General features: G+C 50.8%; 2 protein-coding genes across 6 annotated transcripts in view; both read right to left on the bottom strand.

Moving 5' to 3' along the window:
• Nucleotides 1-2,233, bottom strand: part of asb14b (ankyrin repeat and SOCS box containing 14b) — a 7,681-nt gene extending 5,448 nt beyond the window's left edge. For 2 of the 5 annotated variants that reach the window (XM_036533857.1, XM_036533853.1), the window contains exons 1-4: nucleotides 2,171-2,211; nucleotides 916-1,258; nucleotides 781-833; nucleotides 162-293 (exon numbers count right to left, since the gene is read on the bottom strand). In XM_036533857.1, coding sequence (XP_036389750.1) covers nucleotides 162-293; nucleotides 781-833; nucleotides 916-1,148 — 418 coding nt within the window. In that variant the 5' untranslated portion in view covers nucleotides 1,149-1,258; nucleotides 2,171-2,211. Of the gene's footprint in view, nucleotides 1-161; nucleotides 294-780; nucleotides 834-915; nucleotides 1,259-2,170 lie in introns of all 5 variants that reach the window. The other 3 variants (XM_036533854.1, XM_036533856.1, XM_036533855.1) reach the window with 3 other exon arrangements.
• Nucleotides 2,234-3,352: 1,119 nt separating this feature from the next.
• The window catches only part of dnah12 (dynein, axonemal, heavy chain 12), a 45,215-nt gene continuing 32,553 nt past the window's right edge, over nucleotides 3,353-16,014 (bottom strand). The window contains exons 55-74 of the mRNA XM_036532651.1: nucleotides 15,757-15,902; nucleotides 15,004-15,218; nucleotides 14,481-14,673; nucleotides 13,899-14,091; nucleotides 13,397-13,569; nucleotides 13,049-13,189; nucleotides 11,987-12,145; nucleotides 11,354-11,498; nucleotides 10,986-11,136; nucleotides 9,969-10,222; nucleotides 9,556-9,696; nucleotides 8,484-8,621; nucleotides 7,367-7,600; nucleotides 6,787-6,975; nucleotides 5,764-5,867; nucleotides 5,248-5,452; nucleotides 4,840-4,977; nucleotides 4,192-4,283; nucleotides 4,023-4,090; nucleotides 3,353-3,705 (exon numbers count right to left, since the gene is read on the bottom strand). Of these exons, the coding sequence (XP_036388544.1) occupies nucleotides 3,512-3,705; nucleotides 4,023-4,090; nucleotides 4,192-4,283; nucleotides 4,840-4,977; nucleotides 5,248-5,452; nucleotides 5,764-5,867; nucleotides 6,787-6,975; nucleotides 7,367-7,600; nucleotides 8,484-8,621; nucleotides 9,556-9,696; nucleotides 9,969-10,222; nucleotides 10,986-11,136; nucleotides 11,354-11,498; nucleotides 11,987-12,145; nucleotides 13,049-13,189; nucleotides 13,397-13,569; nucleotides 13,899-14,091; nucleotides 14,481-14,673; nucleotides 15,004-15,218; nucleotides 15,757-15,902 (3,273 nt within the window). The 3' untranslated portion in view covers nucleotides 3,353-3,511. The remainder of the gene's footprint in view (nucleotides 3,706-4,022; nucleotides 4,091-4,191; nucleotides 4,284-4,839; nucleotides 4,978-5,247; nucleotides 5,453-5,763; nucleotides 5,868-6,786; nucleotides 6,976-7,366; nucleotides 7,601-8,483; nucleotides 8,622-9,555; nucleotides 9,697-9,968; nucleotides 10,223-10,985; nucleotides 11,137-11,353; nucleotides 11,499-11,986; nucleotides 12,146-13,048; nucleotides 13,190-13,396; nucleotides 13,570-13,898; nucleotides 14,092-14,480; nucleotides 14,674-15,003; nucleotides 15,219-15,756; nucleotides 15,903-16,014) is intronic.

Consider the following 16,014-nt stretch of genomic DNA (forward strand, 5'->3'; position numbering starts at 1 on the left):
GTCACTGAATCTGCTTCCATCACTGCAATTCCATATCAGGAGCAGGAGGGAGGACAGAGGGAGTCGTCTTCCTGGTCATTCTTGGACTGTGAAAATCTCTGTATTCCGGATACAGACAGACATGATTCTGCAGGCGCAGGTGAAGCGATGATGTCACGCACCTGAGAAGGTGGTCTGCAGGATGTTCCTGTTGGTCTGGACCGCAGCCTCATGCAGGGGGATCCAACCCCGCTCGTCTGTCTGGGTGAAGGTCTGCCGGTGTTCCGACAGCTTATCCAGGGCCGCCACGTCACCTGAAGCCACGCCCGGGGGAGGGGCCACGCCCAGGGGAGGGGCCATGCCCACGCCCAGCAGAGGCCACACCCAGGGAAACGCAGGCATGTTTGTTTAGTACATCCAGTGGCAGACTGTACAACATTACTCACAGACCTGAGCTCATAACCAGAGGGTTGCAGGTTGAAAGCCTGGCTTAGACACTGCTGCTGTGCCTCTGTGAAGTTGCTCAACCGGGTGGAAGCATATGTATGGTGTGAGGTGTGTGAGGCACCCTGGAGTAGTAAGCGCGTAAGCGTAAGCGTGTTCAGTACTGCATTACATGACATTAGTGTCATTTAGCAGACGCTCTTATCCAGACAGATGGGTTACATTTATTGTAGCAATTCTGGTACCACGCCCAAGAGTCCAGCAGCCATGCCCTGTGGGCATTGAACCAGACACCTTTTGGTTCTGAGCCCTGCTGCTTACCCCCATGCTACCCTGGATGCAGCACGCTGTACTCACCTGCCCGTATAGCTGCAAAGATCTGCTCGCTCAGTGTGGGCGGGGCAGGGACGCTGTGGGGCAGGGTGGCTGGTGAGAGCTGTGTCCGCATGCTGACAGTAACAGTGTGACACTCAGGGCGGCGGGGCCTCGTACCTGCAGCCCTCCTGCGGGGGCGTGTCCCCGCGGTCCCCGCGGTCCCCGTGTTTGGCACAGTCCTGCAGGCTCTGCTCGATCATGAGCTGCGTGGCCACGTCCTCGTCCCACTCCTCCTCCGAAAGACCCTCATTCATGGCAGCGTGTGATTGGCTGTCGCAGCTGGGGGCGGGAGGTCTGTGTTGGTTCTTTATTGGTTCTTGACAATCAAGATTGGCAACCATCAAACACATTTCCTTTTTTCAGAATGCTGTAAAAATATCCCATAGTGCTCCAGAAGGGGGTTTATGCCACAAATCCTGCCACACACCATGTCAGAGCGGTCTGGCTTTTCATGGCCTCCCTAGACAAAGACATTTTATGTGTTTGGAGTCAGATGTGTTCAGTGTTATTAGTTACTGTGCAGTGTTTTCAGTTGACAGAGATTGCCATTATTGCAGGGTTAGGGTAAGGGGTTAGGATTAGGGTTAGGTTCCTTGCTAAGGGTTAGGGTGTAGTCGTATAGTTCAGCATGTCTTCAGAACGTTTGGCAAACACAGTTTTGAGTGATAGCTACTTTGGAAAATACCTAACAGGGTTTAATAGCTGACCGTTAAATTCAGATTTGGTTAAGTGTGAATCTGGGTAAGGATGCTCAGAGGTTATAAAATGCCAATGTGGATTATGGCCACGTGATTTTTAGATTTCATACCCCTGATGAACATTATATGAAAGAATGCCTGATAAATAAACATGAATCCTTATCAAATAAGACTAAATGCTTTGTGTAGCTGTTGCACAGGCTATTTTTCAGAGAACGGTGATAGATGGTATGTGTTGTAGAATCCCCCATGGTTAGCAGGGAGAGCACAGGGCTGGTGTTTAATTAAAAACATTCTGCAGTAAAACTGCCATCTTACGACAGGAGAGGGTAGAACCTGCAAAGGCCACTGACTCTGATTGGTACAAACACAGACAACACCATTGCCGCTTCATCGCTGAGGTTAAAGCATTCAGAACTGGCAACATTGCTGGATTCACATGATTTGCAGCTGGTCCAGAGCAGCAGTGTCTGCAGACCCTCCACAGCATGCAGAGAGGGTGTGAAAAAGACCCTCTGTGTTTGTTTACAAATGCAGTATCAGAAATAAAACATGCAGGCTGCATGCACTTCAGAGCCCCTCTGATCACTGATAAAAAACAGCTAAACAAGCAACTGTGCGACCCTCAGAACAGACACTTTTCTAAGGGGATTTAGGTTGCGTTTCTTTTTTACCTTTTTACCTTTAATCCACAGGCTGTGCAACTCTGTCTGGCTTCAGCAGGTTATCAGTTTCTCTGTACAGGGCTATTCATATCCCACCCATCTATAAATAACAGATCACGGGGTGCCCCGCACCAGCTCCACAGCTCTGACGCTCTCACGGGAGCTGCAGGGAAACAAGGTGCTGCCCCTAGAGGCCAATAAGGGTACTATTCACCATAATCTGGCTCTGTGATCGTACCACAGATACTCTATATTATGTCCAGATATTCAGCGTCTGTGTTCCTTCCTTTCTCCATCCAGAAGGTTCCAGTTGGTAACAGGAGGGCTTTGTCTGTCTGCACTCCTAGGCTAACTGTGGATGTTCTCTTGTAGACCACACTCCTTCAGGAATGTCCATAAGGAGTCAATAAATCAGAGCACTTAATAAAACCTGAACAATGGGGGAGACAGAACTGTAGGTGTGGAGACCACAAAGCTAAATATCTTGTCAATGTTTGGACATCTTTGTAGGCAGTGTGCTGGCATCACAGACAGAGTGTAGAGGCCAGGTGTTGATGGTGTAGCAGTGTAGCATAGTGGTTAAGGAGCAGGACTTGTAACCGAAAGGTTGCCGGTTCGATCCCCGCTGGGACACTGCTGCTGTACCCTTGGGCAAGGTACTTAACTCACAATTGCCTCAGTAAATATCCAGCTGTATAAATGGATGTAAAGAACTGTAACCTATGTAAGTCGCTTTGGATAAAAGCGTCTGCTAAATGAATAAATGTAAATGTAAATGTGTAGAGAGGGTGAAGCTGCAGTGTTTGGACAGGAAGCCCGAGGCTGCACACATCCTCTCCTCTGCAGCATGTGGACACTCTCATCTGTACTCACACTGTAGCGAGATGCAAGGATAGTTACTTAAAGGGGTATGACTTTCCCATACACTGAATTCAATGGTCTTAAATTTTAATGAGCACAAAATGGATTATCATTACAATATGAAATATATAATGTTTGTGATATTACAATTTGCAACTGTGAAATTCAATAATAATACAGATTACCAGAAAGTGAATACATTTAGTCTTTGTAAGATTTGAAGACAGTAATAGTTGACCATTTGTGCCTCCTGAAAATAAACTGATTCATCAGTTCCAGCTGAAAGGTGACACTTGTGCCACATGAGAAAGTCAAGCAGAAAGTGGGGAGGTTCCTTTTAGCATAGCATATGTCACGGCTTTTCGAATAGGTAAATCTGTAGTCTTTTTGGTGTTTGTAAAGTGCTGGATAAGCAGGTCCTGGATCAGTGGTCCAGCCCTCACTCAGACAGAGGAAGGCTTGGTAAAGTGCAGGTGAGCAGGTCCTGGATCAGTCGTCCAGCTGACACAGCAGCGCCACGCCTCTCTTGATCCAGTGCTGTGGCCGCTTGCGGGTGGGCAGGGTCATGGTGATGACGTAGTTGGTGGAGTGGCCGGTGGTGGACAGGGTGCCTTTGCGCTCACTCGTCTTGTACAGCGGACAGACGTACAGACTCTTAGACGGCACTATGGAGCTCTTCTCCGCTGGGGAGGGGGAGACGGAGAGAGACGGGTTACGCACTGCGCACTGCGTACGGCCACGCAGAGAGACGGGTTACGCACTGCGCACTGCGTACGGCCACGCAGAGAGACGGGTTACGCACTGCGCACTGCGTACGGCCACGCAGAGAGACGGGTTACGCACTGCGTACGGCCACGCAGAGAGATAGGTTACACACTGCGTACGGCCACGCAGAGAGACGGGTTACGCACTGCGCACTGCGTACGGCCACGCAGAGAGACGGGTTACGCACTGCGCACTGCGTACGGCCACGCAGAGACCCCTGACCTGCATTACTCACATGGCTTTATCCAGATGATGGGTACAGAGTTGAACAGGACCTTGGGCATCTGCTCAGCCAAAACTCCACTGTGAGGAAGCAGCAGAAAGAGGCCGTGAGCACAGCTCAGAATCCCAAACCCCCCCAACCCCCCCAACGCCCCCAGCGGGACCCCGACACGCATACGCACGCCTTCTTATCCCAGCGCGCTCCGTCCAGGAACAGCCCGTGGATGTACACCCCGTCCTCAGGGGAGGAGTCGGAGGTCTCAATGGGCAGGACCTGCAGGAGCACAGAGACAGACACTGCCATTAGCCAATCACATCCTTTCATTCACATTTACATTCATTCCTTTTTCATCCAGGCAGAGTACAACACAAGCAAAAGCCGTATACGGAGTCACACTGTTAGACGTGCTGCATGACCAAGTTTCGATAGTTGACCAGACAAGGTACAAGCTAGCTGGTAGAGATACAAGTGCATTAAACCATTAATTTTTTAAAATGGAAAATACAATTTAGGACATAAGAAATTGCTTTAAGTGGTAGTGATTCAGGCACTCAGATGAGTGCGTAAGTGCTGTGTCTTCACATGTTTCTTAAAAATATTGAGGGATTCGGCAGAGTGGATGACGTGTGGAAGGTCATTCCACCATCGGGGGACAACTGCAGAGAAAGTTCTGTGGAGTGATTTTGTGCCGTAATGTGATGGGACCACCAGATGCCATTCGGTAACAGAGGGCAGTGGTCGGGGGGGGTCAGATCAATCACAGTCAATCAATCACTTTGGTTTAAGGGAGAGTCACATGAGGACAGATGCGCGGGGCATCCTACAGTACCTGAAACTGGAAGCCCAGGAGGTCGATGGGGATGGAGTACTTCCTGGCGTAATTCTGCAGTGCCCCCGTCAGGAAGGCTTGGGTAAAGAAGAACCCTGACAGCCAGAATACATGGGGCTTGGTGCTGTCAAACCAGTCCTGTAGGGACACAAAGCCACACACAGAGAGAGTCACACACACACACAGAGTAACACACTCACAGAGTCACACACACACACAGAGTAACACACTCACAGTCACACATGGAGAGAGTCACACACACACACACAGAGTAACACACTCACAGAGTCACACACGGAGAGAGTCACACACACACACAGAGTAACACACTCACAGAGTCAGAAGCGGAGAGAGTCACACACTCATAGAGTTACACACTCACAGAGTCACACACACATACACACACACCTGTAAGAACTTGAGTCTGGCGAGGAAGTCGGTGATGTAGCTGCCCAGGGGCTTGAGGCTGGGGTAGGAGAATTTGGCCCATTTCTCCGGAACCTTCCCCACGAGCAGGCTGCCGGACAGGGCCTCCAGTTCCGCGTCCATCACCACCAGGCCCCGGATGGCCTTCTGCAGACTCTGCAGGCTGAGCCGGATGGTGTTTCCTAGCCTGGGGGAAACAGCGGGGAGAGAGCTGGGTCAGTACTGCACCCACACAGAGCAGCCGGGTCAGTACTGCACCCACACAGAGCAGCCGGGTCAGTACTGCACCCACACAGAGCAGCTGGGTCAGTACTGCACCCACACAGCGCAGCGGGGTCAGTACTCTGTGATTCACAGTGCAGCGGGGTCAGTACTCTGTGATTCACAATGCAGCAGGGTCAGTACTCTGTGATTCACAGTGCAGCGGGGTCAGTGCTCTGTGATTCACAGTGCAGCGGGTCAGTACTCTGTGACACCTGGTGAAGGGGCGGCACCTACGTGTTGTATCTCTCCATCTCCTGCACCAGCACCGTGTTCATGCTCTCCTCATACTGCACCGGGAACTTCGTCAGGGCCGCCTCCACATCGAAGCTGTCCGGGAGCTGCAGGCAACGGGCGGGAAAAGTCTCACAGCGAACAGCACAGCACTGACACAGCACCTCACCCACGGGCCCCACACACTTACTGACACAGCACCTCACCTACGGGCCCCACAGACACTCACTGACACAGCACCTCACCCACGGGCCCCACACACTTACTGACACAGCACCTCACCCACGGGCCCCACACACATTCACTGACACAGCACCCCCCCACGGGCCCCACACACTTACTGACACAGCACCCCCCCACGGGCCCCACACACTTACTGACACAGCACCTCACCCACGGGCCCCACACACTTACTGACACAGCACCCCCCCACGGGCCCCACACACACTCACTGACACAGCACCTCACCCACGGGCCCCGCACACACTTACTGACACAGCACCTCACCCACGGGCCCCACACACTTACTGACACAGCACCCCCCCACGGGCCCCACACACTTACTGACACAGCACCTCACCTACGGGCCCCACACACACTCACTGACACAGCACCTCACCTACGGGCCCCACACACACTCACTGACACAACACCTCACCCACGGGCCCCACACACACTCACTGACACAATGCCTCACCCACGGGCCCCACACACATTCACTGACACAGCACCTCACCTACGGGCCCCACACACACTCACTGACACAGCACCTCACCCACGGGCCCCACACACACTCACTGACACAGCACCTCACCCACGGGCCCCACACACACTCACTGACACAGCACCTCACCTACGGGCCCCACACACTCACTCCACTGCAGATTTATTCCATATTTTTCCCAATTTTTTCTATAAATCTCAGAAACCACCAGCCAGAAAATTGCATAAATGTTTAGCATCACTGATTGGCTTCACAGAGTTAAGCACTAAGCGCACTGCGGCTGCATGGACCGGGCAGCCTACCTTGCTGAGGATGTCGTGGGCAATGTCAAACAGGGTGCTGTCCCCGCCAGTGCTGGCTCCGCCCTTGGACCCGCCTCCCTGGGTCAGGAGCAGCGAATCAAACAGCAGCTTGGTCTGCTGCAGGTCCTTGGATATGTCCACGTTCTCATGCATGCCAAACACCTCTGGGTGCTGGCTGAAAGGAAGGTTCTGCACCACAACAAATGCTGGTTCAGTTCAGCTGGACTCCATGAGCAATATGCAGAAAAATCTGTTTTACAGCATTGCATCCCTCCTGAGTTTAAGTGCTAACAACCTGTATGCATTCAGCCTATTTACCGTACGCTGCATTTACAAGGTTAACTATGGCGTTTCCAAAGGGAACATTAGAAATTGCTTCTGGAATTGCCAAGGCACATATAAGTCAAACAAAAGCTAATCATGACAGTTTCAATATAACCCAGCCCCTGCGTGAATGCATCAATGCAAATATTCCCTTAAACTTATCTGAATTATCTGTAAGGTATTTCATTCTTGGGAGATTATTTAATATCACTGAGAGAATCTCCAGCAGGGTGGTTCCCCCCCACCCAGGACTCACCTTGATGAAGAGCACGTAGTCCTCGTAGGTGGACTTGGGGGGTGCGTAGTACTTGCCGCTGGGCGAGAACATGTACCGGGGGTTCTCGATGATCTCGTTGTTGTAGAAGTCGGCCAGGATGGTGAGCAGCAGGCGGCGGTCCCAGTCGTCTGTCACCCGGCCGCCGTAATTACACTCCCCCGTCAGGTACGTGATGGCCTCGAACGGCACCTGCTCGTACTCATTGATGAACAGCTGCAGGAGCACAGCGAAACACAGGGGAACCAGGTCACAGAGGAACCGAGTCACAGGGAACCGGGTCACAGAGGAACCGAGTCAGAAAGGAACCGAGTCACAGAGGAACCGAGTCACAAAGGAACTGAATCACAGAGGAACCGAGTCACAGGGAACCAGGTCACAGAGGAACCGAGTCACAAAGGAACCGAGTCACAGGGAACCGGGTCACAGAGGAACCGAGTCACAAAGGAACCGAGTCACAGAGGAACCGAGTCACAGGGGAACCGGGTCACAGAGGAACCGAGTCACAGGGAACTGGGTCACAGAGGAACCGAGTCACAAAGGAACCGAGTCACAAAGGAACCGAGTCACAGGGAACTGGGTCACAGAGGAACCAAGTCACAGGGAACTGGGTCACAGAGGAACCAAGTCACAGGGAACCGGGTCACAGGGGAACAGGGTCACAGGGAACCAAGTCACAGGGAACCGAGTCACAGGGAACCGGGTCACAGAGGAACCGGGTCACAGGGAACCGAGTCACAGAGGAACGAGTCACAGGGTACCAGGTCACAGAGGAACCGGGTCACAGGGTACCGGGTCACAAAGGAACTGGGTCACAGAGGAACCGGGTCACAGAGGAACCGAGTCACAGGGAACCGGGTCACAGAGGAACCGGGTTGGTGAGTTTCTCCTCTGCTCGTGTTTACAGTGAGATGCACAGTATCTCAGGCCCTGATCTGTTACAGTCCTTTCACTGTGCTTCAGACCCGCGGTCTGGGGGTGGAGCTCCTGCCAGGTGTCGTACCCGCGGCTCCCCCAGGTGTCGTACCCGCGGCTCCCCCAGGTGTCGTACCCGCAGCTCCCCCAGGTGTCGTACCCGCGGCTCCCCCAGGTGTCGTACCTGCAGCTGTCTGATGCTGATGCGGAGATCGGACTCGTTGAAGCCGTATGGAATGTTCCAGCCCAGGGGACCGAACTTCTTCCTCTCCTGCACAAGTGCGTGGAAGAAGCAGACCCCGTACAACAGCTTCTCCCAAATCTGCAAACACAAGAGGAGTGACATTACGTTTTATGGGGAAAGCACTCTGAGAAGTGCTTTATGAATTCAGGACACAGAGAGTGAGCTGATGAGTGAGGCACTGATACTGTAAAATAGGCTGGTAGAATACAATTCATTTATTAACGTGACACAGTAATTCAGTGACAGTGACACTTCCTCAACAGTCTTCATTAATTCCAAGTCATGGTATTATAAATAGCATTATTAAGTAGCACTTTCTTAATCTGTTAATCTGAGGTTAGAGGTTAGAGGCTGTTTAGAGGCTGGTCAGAGGTTAGAGGCTGCTGAGAGGCTGGTCAGAGGTTAGAGGCAGGTTGAAGGCTAGAGGTGTTAGGTTAGAGGCTGTTTAGAGGCTGGTCAGAGGTTAGAGGCTGTTTAGAGGCTGGTCAGAGGTTAGAGGCTGCTGAGAGGCTGGTCAGAGGTTGGAGGCAGGTTGAAGGCTAGAGGTGTGAGGTTAGAGGCTGCTGAGAGGCTGGTCAGAGGTTAGAGGCAGGTTGAAGGCTAGAGGTGTGAGGTTAGAGGCTGCTGAGAGGCTGGTCAGAGGTTAGAGGCAGGTTGAAGGCTAGAGGTGTGAGGTTAGAGGCTGCTGAGAGGCTGGTCAGAGGTTAGAGGCAGGTTGAAGGCTAGAGGTGTGAGGTTAGAGGCTGCTGAGAGGCTGGTCAGAGGTTGGAGGCAGGTTGAAGGCTAGAGGTTAGAGGCTGCTGAGAGGCTGGTCAGAGGTTAGAGGCAGGTTGAAGGCTAAAGGTGTGAGGTTAGAGGCTGCTGAGAGGCTGGTCAGAGGTTAGAGGCAGGTTGAAGGCTAGAGGTTAGAGGCTGCTGAGAGGCTGGTCAGAGGTTAGAGGCAGGTTGAAGGCTAAAGGTGTGAGGTTAGAGGCTGCTGAGAGGCTGGTCAGAGGGTGAAATGGGCACTGACCTGCTGTTTGTCAGCGCAGCCGCTGAAGAAGCCGGGGTCGGAGACTGGGTCAGACAGGTAGGACTGCAGCAGGTTGAGCCTCAGGCCGGTGGGCGGCTCGTTGGTCATCTTCACACCGTTCTGCAGGATGGTCACTGGGAACTGAGGTCACAGCAAACACGGGTTCGAGAGCAGCCAGTCAGTCAGTCAGTCAGCCAGTCAGTGCTTAAATCAGTCAGTCAGTATTTTAGTCTGTCACCAAAATCAGCCGGTCTGATGGTTTGTCAGGTTATGGGTTGGTCAGGCTGTCTCAGCTTGTCAATCAGTTTGTCTGTTGCTGATTTTTATTTAGGTCACTCAGCAGGTGAGAGGGTCAGAGAGCCAATCAGATTGGTTGATGTGTTGCTGGGTCAGTCAGCAGGTCAGAGGGTCACCTTGGGGGAGGGGTAGCTGGTGAGCCAGAGGCGGAAGTCGGAGTGGCAGGTCTCTGGACTCAGGTCTTCGCAGATCTTCTCCAGCGTGGACATCCAGGACACGGCCAGGTGGCAGTTCTGCAGACACACCCAGGTACCCTCCTTCATGGCGGAGCGGATCATTCGCGCGGCGATGGGACCCTGGCCCTGCCCCAGCGAGATGGACTGGAACTGAGCCCCGCCCATGTCCCTGTCGTTGGCAAACTTCAGCAGGCCTGAGAGAGAGGGAGCCGGCAGTGAGACGTGCAGTTACAGCGTCTCTGTGTGTCTCTGTGTGTCTGTGTGTCTCTGTGCGTCTCTGTGTGTCTCTGTGTCTCTCTGTGTGTCTGTGTGTCTCTGTGTGTGTCTCTGTGTCTCTGTGTGTGTCTCTGTGTGTCTGTGTGTGTCTCTGTGTCTCTGTGTGTCTCTGTGTGTCTGTGTGTGTCTCTGTGTGTGTCTCTGTGTCTCTGTGTGTCTCTGTGTGTGTCTCTGTGTGTCTGTGTCTCTGTGTGTCTCTGTGTCTCTGTGTGTCTCTGTGTCTCTGTGTGTGTCTGTGTCTCTGTGTGTCTCTGTGTGTCTCTGTGTCTCTGTGTGCCTCTGTGTGTCTGTGTGCCTCTGTGTGTCTGTGTCTCTGTGTGTCTCTGTGTGTCTGTGTGTCTCTGTGTGTCTGTGTGTGTCTCTGTGTGTGTCTCTGTGTGTCTCTGTGTGTCTCTGTGTGTCTGTGTGTGTCTCTGTGTCTCTGTGTGTGTCTGTGTCTCTGTGTGTCTCTGTGTGTCTCTGTGTCTCTGTGTGCCTCTGTGTGTCTGTGTGCCTCTGTCTGTGTCTCTGTGTGTCTCTGTGTGTCTGTGTGTGTCTGTGTGTCTCTGTGTGTCTGTGTGTGTCTCTGTGTGTGTCTCTGTGTGTCTCTGTGTGTCTCTGTGTGTCTGTGTGTGTCTCTGTGTGTCTGTGTGTCTGTGTCTCTGTGTGTCTCTGCGTCTCTGTGCAGACAGCAGCACTCACTGGCCATGGGGTCAGCTCCTGGGGACAGCACGAACACCAGGGGGACGGTGCAGTTGGAGTCCATGTAGCTCTTAGCCAGGTCAAACGGCGGCGGCTCCACAAAGATCTTCCCCAGGTTCTCCGTCACGTAATTAGTGATCGCTGGAACAATCTGTGAGCAGAGAACCGAGGCCAGTCAGCGGGTTCTGCAGGATACTGTAAAACAGCAGCTTGTCTGACAGGGATGGATACAGAACAGCCATAATTCGAAAAGTAAAACAACACTACTCTGTCCCCACTACAGCATCACAAAATGAATAAACACGTAATCTCATCTCATGATACAGGGGGGTTTCGGCTCGGGTTCTGGCTCGGATTCTGGTTCTGACCTTGTCAGGTCTGAGGCAGCGGAAGACAATCATCTTCTGAAGATCGTTGAGTTTGTCGGCCCAGTGGCCTGGCAGACGCACGTTATACGGCTCTTTACTGTCATAGATCAGGTGGAAACCATCTGGATTCTGGCTGAAATACTCTCTAAACAAAAAAGTATAAAGGTATACCAAAATATTATTAACAGTGAACATCTTTCCATGCTGTTTGTAAGACATATGATATGTTTCTCTGGCATCTTTTACATTCTTGAATCAGAAATTTGAATTATTAAACACCTATTTTCAGGATCAAAGGGATAATTTAACAGTCTGACGGCAAGGTCTTCTGTAATAAGGTCTTCTTATCATTGAAAATGAGGATGTGTGAAAAACAGCAAAATAGCAGCCCTGTGCTTGTTGCAGTGTGTGTCTATATACAGCACCTCAGTCCCTGCAGTGAGTGCGAGTGTGTGATGGTGTCTGTGTGTGTGTGTGTGTGTGTGTGTGTATGTGTGTGTGTGTATGTGTGTGTGTGTGTGTTTGTGTGTTTGTGTGTTTGTGTGTGTGTATGTGTGTGTGTGTGTGTTTGTGTGTTTGTGTGTGTGTATGTGTGTGTGTGCGTGCATGTCTGCGTGTGTGTGTGTGCGGTACCTCAGTCCCTGCAGCCCGGGCAGGTCGCTGGCTCTGCAGATCTCGTCCCAGCTCTTGTCCTGTAGCCAGCTGGGGTCGGGGTTGGGAACATTGTTCTGCAGACCCACGCCGCCGGTCAGGAGGAACATGAACTCCGAATACTCGATCTCCCCTCTCGCCCTGAGGTGCAGCATAACACTTGATATAATCTCCCTCACTCAGGGGAGAGCAGGTAAGGCCTAACGCTACGCTATGATATAATCTCCCTCACTCTGGTGAGAGCAGGTAAAGCCTAACGCTACTCTGATGTAATCTCCTTTACTCTGGTGAAGAAGTACTGCACAGATATGATGATGGCAATTCCCTTACAGTGGCAGCTCAGGACAGTACTAACTTTGCCCTCAGTTTTTTTTACATTTTGTGCATATTTCAAAGCATTTGGGTCTGTGTAGAAGATGTAAACTGGGTTTACTTTGTAAGATAGTTGGCTGGACTTACGCTGCCATGGGCTCGGCCCAACTGTACAAAGCTGAGCTACAGAACAACATCAAGATTACCAGTACAGGAGTTTGCTTCTGTAGTATTTACCAAAGGACTAGTGGGACAAATATCCTTTTCATATCATTGTTTTAAATATGTCTTACTAACTAACCTTTGAAATGTATTATTAATATTAACTAAATATATCGGGTTACTCCTTTGTAACAAGCAGATACAGTGGCTTTACACAAAGAATTCAGGGCATTTCGTTGGGCCATTCATACTGAAGCTCAGGAGATCTTCAGAAGAAGAACCCTTTCCAAACCTTCCAGATCCGCCAAAGCTTTTCCAGTACTTTAGAAAATGAACAAATTCACAGGTCTACTTCTCAGGTATGTAATTCAGTAAGGTGCACACCACTGAACCATATTAAGCAAGAAAAGATGGAACTGATTTCCTCTTCGCTGCACCTATAACCAGGAAACTAACAATAACGTCAAGATGTCCTTTTATATTCTGCACTGTGATGCAAGGAGTAACGCAGGTCACATGGCCATCTCTCAGCCAATCCAGAATGAGCAAGGGAAAGTGGGAGGGACTCACAGGAGAAGGTTGGAGCACAGCAGGAAGGAGAAGAGGAGTTTGTCCTTCTCAAACAGCGAGCGGCACACGTTGCAGTACAGGTTGTAGGTGAAGTGGTCTATCAGGAACCTCAGCCTCTTCTCCAACACCTTGGACTTCCCCCTGGATTCAATCAAAGCCACAGATGTAGAAAATGCAGGATGATTTATTTCTTGGCAGAAATGTTGGGGCGCTTATGATGCATGAAATCATGTGGTTAAAGCCTCACCTCTCCTGGCTGGAGGTGATGTAGAGGTTAGGGGTTAGGTTTAGGGTTAGGCTTAGGCTTAAGAGTTAGGGTTAGAGCCCTTGGTGTGGTTAGAGCCTCACCTCTCCTGGATGGAGCTGATGTAGAGATTGACGAACCAGCTGAGGGAGTACTGGTACATGGGGTCGATGTTGGCCAGGTCAGCGATGCTGAAGAACAGGATGGAGGAGTGCTTGGCGATGGCCCTGTAGCCCTCTCTCGATTCGGCTATCTTTATCTCCGTCTTTTCAGCAATCTGAGCAGGAGAGATGAGGGAAGTAACATCACACTCTGTACAGGGTCACTCTGCCCTCCCTCTCATGCACACTGTCCCAGCATTCTTTCTCTCTCTCTCTCTCCATCTCTCATTCTTTCTCTCTCTCTCTCTCTCTCTCTGTCTGTCATTCTTTCTCTGTCTCTCTCTCTGTCATTCTTTCTCTGTCTCTGTCTCTCTCTCTCTCTCATTCTTTCTCTCTCTCTCTCTGTCTCTGTCTCATTCTTTCTCTCTCTCTCTCTCTCTGTCTCTCACTCTTTCTCTCTCTTTCTCTCTTTCTCCCTCTCTCTCTCTGTCTCTGTCTCTCCCACCTGCTGCTTCTTGCTGATCTCGTTGGACATGATCTTGGCGGAGTCGAGGATCTGGATGGCGCTCTCGTCCTCCAGGATGTTGCCCTCAGAGGATTGCAGCGTCTCCAGGATCTTGTCCTCGATCTCCTTCAGCTGCTTCTTGTTGGCAGCGGACTGCAGGATGAGGGCGTTTCTCTCCTCCTCCAGCTCTGGTCTGGAGAGAGACACACCCTGACAAATCCTTCTGCACCTGCCCCTGGCTCTGAGCTCTCAGGAACAGGCCTATCCATCACTCCCCTCACCAAACGATGACCTTACAGATGCGTCTGTCTTCGCACAGTGCCTGGATGTTCTGAATGGTATCAACACATGACTAAATGATCCTCTTCTCAGACCACTGTAAGCTTTCCCTCAAAACTCATTCAAACCCAAACAGCATTTCAACCTTCAGGTACCTATCAAACTCTCTCAGAGAAAGTGGTAGTCCAACATGTTTTTGCCACCAAATTCACATCTGGCATGGTACAGTTAACTCCAGAGGACTGCCCTGGATACAGGGTTTCAGTGCGTGATGTCAGTGAGGTGTCAGGGGGCCACGCCCACCTCTCCTTGGCGACCACGATGCCCAGCAGCTGGTCCTCCAGCCCCTCAGGGGTGATCATGAAGTTAAGCAGGGACACCTTGGTGGCCAGCTCGGGCAGGTAGTGCGGGTTCCTCAGCTTGGTGGTGATGTAGAAGCGGAAATCGAACGAGTACTCGATCACACTCTCCCCCAGACGAATACAGTCCATGCCTCCTGCATGAGAAACAAACATGGAAGAGCTGATATTTCTGTAAAGCCCTATGAGAGAAGAGCACGTGACACCCTCCTCTGAATTCTAAAAGGAGTCAGCTACCTGAGGAAACATATCACTGATAACAGTCAAGACAACAGCATCATACATAACTGTGACATATCCTGTTTAAAGGTGTTAGCGCTGTGTTTAAAGGTATTAGCTTTGTGTTTGAAGGTGTTAGCGCTGTGTTAGCACTGTGTTAGCGCTGTGTTTAAAGGTGTTAGCTTTGTGTTTGAAGGTGTTAGCGCCGTGTTAGCGCTGTGTTTGAAGGCGTTAGCGCTGTGCTGTACCCTGTTTGAAGGTCTGTTTGAGCAACAGAGGCTCCAGAGATGGGTCCAGCTCCTCGCCTACGTTCTCCAGCAGCAGAGGGGTTCCGAACTGTATGCAGTTCTCCAGGGTCCGCATGTAGTCGCTGTCCGTCAGCTTGATCACACTCAGGTTGTTGTCCTTCTCTGAGTTCTTCACCCACTTATTCGCCTGACCCTGTGGGTCAATCATCAGAGGCCTGGGGGCCAGACAGGAGTCAGACAGAGCCGACCCATTACCAAATACCTCTATCATTATCATACACCTACATCGTTATTAAATACCAACATCAATATCAAATACATACATCTTTATCAAAGACCTCATCATTATCAGATACCTCCATCAATATCAAATACCTCTATCATTATCATACACCTACATCGTTATTAAATACCAACATCAATATCAAATACATACATCTTTATCAAAGACCTCATCATTATCAGATACCTCCATCGATATCAAATACGTACGTCTTTATCAAAATACCAAAATACATCATTATTAAATACCTTCATAATTATCAAACATATACATTATTATCAAATACCTAAATTATTATCAATTACCTCCACCATTATCAATTGCCTCCATCATTACCAAATGCTCTATCGTTATGATTTATATCCATCGTGAGGATAACCCAGGTTTTCCCTGGTTTTACTGCCTGCAGATGTAGGCATTATTCTGATGCGCTATATCAGCTCAGACTGTGCAGTGTGTGCGGGACGCACCATCTGCGCGAGTTGCTCACGATGACGCCGTTGTCGATGGAGAAGCTGTCGGTGGGGAGCCCTGCGATGTTCCAGGCGCGGATCTTAATGGGGTCACCCAGGGTTTTACTCAGAGAGAAGTCGTCCGAGGAAGGGATGTCTCTGGACTGGAAACGGGTTTTAAAGCAGAAGCAGATTTGCTCGCACTAAGCATGCTCTGTATCACTGCTAAGCAGATCTCAGTCACGCCAGCTGCCTGCCCCCTCCCACATTCATTAC

Source organism: Megalops cyprinoides, chromosome 7 (genome assembly GCF_013368585.1).
Source record: "Megalops cyprinoides isolate fMegCyp1 chromosome 7, fMegCyp1.pri, whole genome shotgun sequence".
NCBI lineage: Eukaryota > Metazoa > Chordata > Actinopteri > Elopiformes > Megalopidae > Megalops > Megalops cyprinoides.